This window comes from Atta colombica, unplaced genomic scaffold (assembly GCF_001594045.1).
Source record: "Atta colombica isolate Treedump-2 unplaced genomic scaffold, Acol1.0 scaffold120, whole genome shotgun sequence".
NCBI lineage: Eukaryota > Metazoa > Arthropoda > Insecta > Hymenoptera > Formicidae > Atta > Atta colombica.
The window spans coordinates 1033012-1040364 of record NW_017259207.1 but is presented as its reverse complement, the minus strand read 5'-3'; the positions used below and the strand labels follow the sequence as shown (position 1 = coordinate 1040364).

The 7353-nt window shown below is 29.3% G+C and overlaps 1 protein-coding gene across 1 annotated transcript in view; it reads left to right on the top strand.

Annotated features, from left to right (window-relative positions):
• LOC108694597 (spondin-1) overlaps nt 1-7353 on the top strand; it is a 13728-nt gene that overhangs the window by 546 nt on the left and 5829 nt on the right. Inside the window, exons 2-3 of the mRNA XM_018204176.1 lie at nt 6801-6991; nt 7121-7305. Coding sequence (XP_018059665.1) covers nt 6811-6991; nt 7121-7305 — 366 coding nt within the window. The 5' untranslated portion in view covers nt 6801-6810. The remainder of the gene's footprint in view (nt 1-6800; nt 6992-7120; nt 7306-7353) is intronic.

The following is a 7353-nucleotide window of genomic DNA, read 5'->3' as shown; positions in this document are numbered from 1 at the left end:
ATATATATATATATTCCATTGTACTTAGTTTCAAAATAAACAAGATTCATATTGATATGTGTATTTAGTAAATAATAAACTAAATTTTAATTAAATTTAATACATTTTTTTAAATTAAATTATTTAATGTCATTGCCTTAGTTAAATTAATAACATGTTGAGTAGAAGCAATAGTGATCTGTAGAAATGATTGAAAATAACTTAAATTAAATATAATTTGACATTACAAATTTTATTAAACAGTGTTGAAAATGGATAAATCAGAATTTTCTGGTTGAATCTATTATAATTTTAGTTTAGATAATTTTTTTCTGATTAACGTGATCAGAATTTTCTTGTATATTTCTATCAGTGTGTGTGTGTGTGTGTGTGTGTGTGTGTGTGTGTGTGTGTGTGTGCGCGTGTGTGGGTGTATTGTGAATTTAAATGAGAATTTCGGACTGATCAATACAATTAATCTTGTGTCATGCTTAATGATGTTGATATTATGAAAATTTATTCTCGATTTTAATACAGTTAATATTATGAAATTCAAATTTCAAATAATTGGATGCATTTCGCATGCGTAACCATTTAGATACATGAAATGTAAAATATTGCATGTGGAACATTGATAAGTTTTGCTCAATTGGAATTTTGAATATTTCTATTTACTACAAATGGAAAAATTTCAGTATTTATTTTTTTATAACACTAGATATAATTATTTATCTTAATTTTTTACTGATATTTAATTAAATAGTTCATTAGTTTAAATCTAATTATTAAAAATTGATAAAGATATCTAATAATCCCGAAAATTTAAATTCAAATTAAATTATCTTTTTTATTAATAACTTAATTTAAGAGTTACGATCACTGATCACGTTATTCCGTTGACAAGCAATTAGATTTGACCGTGAGTAAAACACCCCGAAGCCGTAGAAGTTTGCAAGCTCGTGAAAGGATCAACTGCTTCATAAAAAAAGCTGTTCGTTGTTTCGCAACGTTCATCATTCCTCGAATTATGTCTGATGAGGATTCACTCGTCAATCGTCCAAGTTTCCGTTTTTCTTTTGCTAATGATACAAATGTGTCTTCCAAAAGTCATCTTTCATGTATTACACGGGTGCATTAATTGTGCAGTGAATAAAGTACGCTGTGTATAAGCTAAGCGGATCGGAAATAACATGGTAAAATATGTACATTGCTGTTACAATAAATTTAATTGATGGACGCTTTCAATAGAGCTTAATGTTTAAGGAATAAAAGATAACTGTGGGACGTTTAACAAAACGGCTGTAGGACGGTATCGATCAGCGTCCTCCGTGAAATAGCTATGACTTAATAAAAGCAATGTCGGCGCGCCGCTTTTATGGTTAAATGGCAAACCCAATTTTCGAGACGACCTGTTAAAACATAAATGCCCGAAAGCTTCGGGTTGAGATTCTAAGTTGAAATTTTAATAAATCGTAGATTCAGCTAGTTAAGCCAACCATCACGGCAAATCAGTGATTACCGCTCAGAGGCAATGTAGTCAAACATAATAGATTAATTGAACGTGATCAATTTAACGCGATATCGCGTGATCATGCGTGATAATGATTTGAAACTGTACTATGTAATGAATCACAGGCTGGGGACTTGAATAACTATGTTCATTTGTATTATGGCTCGTTAAAATTGAAAGATGGTCAAGTGGTACGGGGAATACAGACGTTGCAGATCTCTAATAACGAATTGTGCTAACGGAAGACACATGACTCATGAATTTAAGCCATGTCAATTATTATCATGGCAACACTAGTAGCAGCAAAATAACTAATTAGATGTATTTGTAATCAGTAATCTGTTAGTAATGAAGAATCATTTCATTGCAGAATTGTTCTAAAAATAAACGTATCAATAAATGATTGATACAAAGATGATTAATCATGTTTAAATACAATTTGCTAAGTTATAAAATATTATTATGCTAAAAATATTACAGAAAATAAATACAAATTAATTAAAGAATCGTATTTATGGTATACTCAAAGAAAAAGACATAGTACCTTTACAAAAATCTAATACTGAAAGATGATAATTAATTACTTATTTTAAGTGTGAAAGCTGTTGTTCAGTACTTTTAGTACTCCAAATAAGTAATTAATTACTGCCTTCCAATAATAAATTGGCCAATGTTAGATTATTTCTAAGTAAGTGTGATAAACTGGTATAATAAAGGTATACTAATTTACATAGGTATACTAATTTATATGTAGAATTAATATATATAATTAATATATATAATTAAATAAATTATTTTATTTATTGCAACTAGTTTTAGTTATAGACAAGTATAAAATAGTTTATTAAACTACATACATTAACTTTACGTATAAAATTTGTACAGCTATCACTTTTATTCTTTATTAGTAGCCATCACTTTCTATCTTTTTTAGTTTAGATGATTTCTTAGAAATAATATAAAACTGAATATCATTAAAGATGTATTGTTGATTTATAGAATGGAAAAGAATGTCTTTGCGTTGGCAATATTGCAGGGAATAAAAATACAGTTCAATTAATGATTTAACACATATAATTAATCATAGGCGCAATTTGTTAAAAGTGATGTATTACAAAATTTAAATATACGTGACGAAAAAAGAAAAGATGATTTAATTTATTACATATCTACTGAGAAAAATGAAATATGATCGAGTGTAAAGATGCATCATATAAATCGTTATTCATATAAACGTGCAATAACCAAAATAAATCTTATCGTACTAGAGATAAAATACAACAATAATTTACTTTAATACGAAAAGTGCACAGATGAAAATTAATTAATCATAGAGGAAATTAATTATTTACACATTTCTAATAAATTTGCTAAATACGGAATACAGATTGAGGTATATTATGGGTTGACGTGTTGAGTGCCCATACTATTAATTATTTCGCTAATTGCGTACTGTGACACGCGTAAACTCACCCACGCGAGCGTTCGCGGGTAGGGATACAATGGAGGGTACAAGACCGTACATCATATATGCATCAGTTTTCATGCGTGTGTACATGCGAAGCAGTAACTATTGCAGCCATCATCGCTCTACATAATTTCGTGAAATTTACGATTAATAGATACACAAGAAAAATGAAATCGTGAAAGTGAATATTGATCGCGAAATCTGCTACAAACTCTGCTAAAAAAACAAGAATAAAATCACGTGGTAAGGAACATAGCGATATAAATAAAATTCTCGTGAAAGTGCTTAATTATCAAACAATATCTCCAAAAGATATATTATAAATATTTTTGAAACAATGAAAAAAATTATGAAAAATTACATTTTATTTAAAAAGCATATTTAAAAGTAATATAAAAAATTTCTCTCTCTTAGCAGCAATTAGAACCTAAAAATTATTTCAATAAAAAAAGGAAGTGCTCTAATGGAAATATAATTAAGAAATAATATACAAAACCTCAATTTTGTTATATAAATATTTTAAATGCTCAAGATAATTTATGTAAAGTTTTATTGAAGTTTCATTGAAAGATTAATTTTTCTGTAAATAAAGAAAATTTATTTTTTTGTTTATTTATAGAATAACTATCCGCTGCACTGAAATTTTACATAAATCGGCTTGAATCTACTGAAAGTACTTGTACAAAAAAAATTGAAATTTTTGTCAATGATTTTGAAAATAAACATAACAAAAAATAAATAAACTATAAAATATGTTGTTAAATAAAAATAATGTTATTTACAATGTTTATATATACATATATAATTTATTTTGCAGGAATTGCAATGTACAGATTATTAAGTAAACTTGGTTATCTTTTATCATTTGCCGGAGATTATAATTATATTTAATGATTAAATTTATCGCGAGAATTAAGTGGAGCACTTGACATACACACGAGAAGTATTTCACTTTCACGATCTTTTTAACATAAAAACTCGCTTAGACGCTTGTCTAAGCATCTCACTGCGTCCTCCCGCACGATACATTTTATAATATATATGATACGACCGATACTCTTCGAGATTTCAAGGAGCTTGAAATTCTCGAATTTCTCGCACATTTTGTACATCGAATTTCATGAAGGGACACTTCCGTATCCGGAGCGCGTGATAGACGGAACGGATCGCACTACGTACCGAGAGTACGGAATGAATCTCTCGGGCGCTGTGCTCTGCAATTTCCGGTCCTACGGGGTCATGCACTACCCGCTCTTTCTCGTCGTCTTGTATCGTTCGTCTCGTCGAGTCGACATTCTAGAAACCTGCAGCTTACATATACGCTTACTACTTACATACGCTTCTCGCGAGCGTCGATCTCGAAAGCCGGTCGAGGCGGATTGGCACGAGTCCCGACCTAGTTCTTCCAGTTATTTAACTGTAATCGGATGCACTAAGCGGAATATGCACGCGGACATATGCGGCACGCGCTTCGACTTAGCACGTGGTTATAATAATGTCGCAAAGCTTATCCGAGAAATTTGCACGTATCCTTCTTTTTATATTTAATATGTGTGCATTCGAATTTTCTTAAAAAAAAAAATATGTTTCATTTTGCGAGTAATTATTATATGTTTAGTTTTCTTTCATTTATATTCGAATAAATTGTTTTTTCTAAATATTTCTTCCATTCCACTTTTATATCTTTTTATATCTTTTTTATACCTTTTTATATCTTTTTTATTTTAGATATATTACTTTTACTTCAACACTATACATTATATGTTCAAGCTTTTATTTTAATTTATTTTATTAGTATTAATAACGTCTCATGTAAAAGACTCACACATTTTTGTTTTTATGTTTAACACGTGTTTATTCACATATTCATACAGAGCTTTCATTTTAAAAAATAAACATGCTTCATTTCTCACCGATTATAATCATTAGATTCAATCTTCTTTAATTTATATTTCGATAAATTGTTTTTTTTGAATGTTTCTTCCATATAATTTTATATCTTTTTATATCTTCTTTTACTTTAACATTATTCATTATATGTTCAGACTTTCAATTTATTTTATTAGCATTTTATAACTAATGGATAAATGCATATCTTAAGGCAATCATATTTCATTATATCATCTTGCTTACTTTCTGCTCTAGAAGATGTCTATTAATTATAATAATGAATGTGAATCTTGCTCAAGTGTCTTCATCATGGATCACTTGGGATTGTGGATCATATAATCTTGATTTATTATAAATTTTTCGCCATCATAAAATATCACAAATCTACACAGAGAAATAAATGATAGTTTGATAAAAAAAAGGAAAAAAATTTTAAAAACCCCATTATAAATGTATTGAAACGTAATTATGATCAATTTCTTTTCCGTTTTGCAGAATTTATTTATGGGAGAGTCCTGCCGGAGACAGTAATTAGCATTCTCACAACCCCTTCTCTACGAAATGAAAAAATCGCTTCTCCATTGTCACTGCGAGAATCGTTAATCATAAATTATGTAACACAATTACTATTATATTATGTCACGCGATTATATATGAACTCGCACGATCGATTTCAAAACTGTTCTAAACAGATTTAATCACGTGGGTTCTATCAGCACAATTTTTTACATAAATATTAATAAAAAAAAAGGAAAAAATCAATTTTAATTTATCAATTAAAAATGTCAGTTTTATCAACTGCAGAAAAAATATTATCTCGATTATATTTTTGATTCAGAAAGAATAAAAAAATTTTCGGATTTTCTATTCTTCCGTGATCTATTCATAATCTAATGATTTCCCAATTGCAGTTTGCCTGCAATTACAATCCGTTCTCTATTTGCGTTTGTGAAATCGTGCTCGATTCGCGATCCACTCGCGATTATACATCGCCGTTTTGTGGCTCACTATAATACAAGGTATTTCTATGGTGATTTATCATTTCAAATCTAACAGTAACGTCTAACAATAATGATCGGAAGAGATCAGTGGAATTCGAATCATACGACTGTGTTCATTCGTAGCTTTACAGATGGATTCTAACAATAGCGATTAACATCAGCTGAAATTCCCACGGTTTCGCGACACTGTCAATTGCAGCAATTTTCTTAGCAGAATAAGCGAGGCGTGAATTCAAGGATAAAGTCGGCAGAATGTCATTCTCGTGTTACAGATTATACAAATATTGAAGTATGGATTTACTCGGAGAGAATGATTTTGTTAAAGTATTTAGAAACTTAAGTAGATACAGATCTGAAAATAATTTGTTGGACCATCAAAATAATAACGTAGTGTTTAAACTGATTAAAGAATAGTTGATAGAATGTTAAAACTTTTTGCAGTATTATTTCCATTATATTTGAGTTTCCTATATAATTATTTTAATGGTCCTACAAAATTATTTTTCCAGATCTGCATCTAGTTAAATTTTTAGATAAATTTTCAGCAAAACCGTCTTCTCTGTATAACTGTTAAATTTTACACTTTAATAACAATAATTGTACTGTATTATAGAGAATTTTTGCAAAACATATACTAAAATTGCATAATAAAAAAATGATAATCACATATATTTTATAAAAATAAACACTGTGGAGTAATTATAGATAGCTTTAATAAATTTTAAATGCATAAAGAGTCTAAAGAATATAGTACACAAAATATTTAAGCAGAAAACAAATCAATATTTTATATTTGCTATTATTTACGTTGTTTTATATCTCTATAATTGTGATATATCTCTGTAATTGGCCGATTAACTTAATTATATTTTATTGCCTTATATTTTATGTGTAACTTTAAATTGCTTTAAGAAAGTTGGGACTAACTTTCGGAATATATAAAATGTTCCAGACATTCCACAATGTTATTTCTAATATTGACGGCATGTCTTCTCGCCGTGACTTACGCTGGATGTCCCATGAGACCAACGGTGGAACAAACTTCCACGAGCAGGACGCCAGGCGATGGTGGTTACAGGATTCTTATCAGCGGACAGAACAACGGATACATTCCGAATGCAATTCATACAATTAACTTGCAAGGTTTTATATATCTAAAAGATTGTATAAAAAAATTAGTAAGATATAGGAGACAGGTGAAAGATTTCGATAAATGCAAAAAATATAAAAAAATTGTAAATTGTCGCTTTTATAATTGACGTGATGTTTTAGGATCACAAACACACGAGAGACTGCAACAATTCACGCGCTTCACGCTCACGGTGACTTCGCAGCACGCGCCGAATAATCCTTTAGCTCGTGTTGGTTATTTTCAACTGTTTCCGGATTCTTTAACTACTTTCAACGAGGATTGCATTAACACGATTTCCGAGGCAACCGATTACCCGAAATCTGAAGTACAAGCAAATATATGACATTTTTAAAAAATTATAAAAAAATAAAAA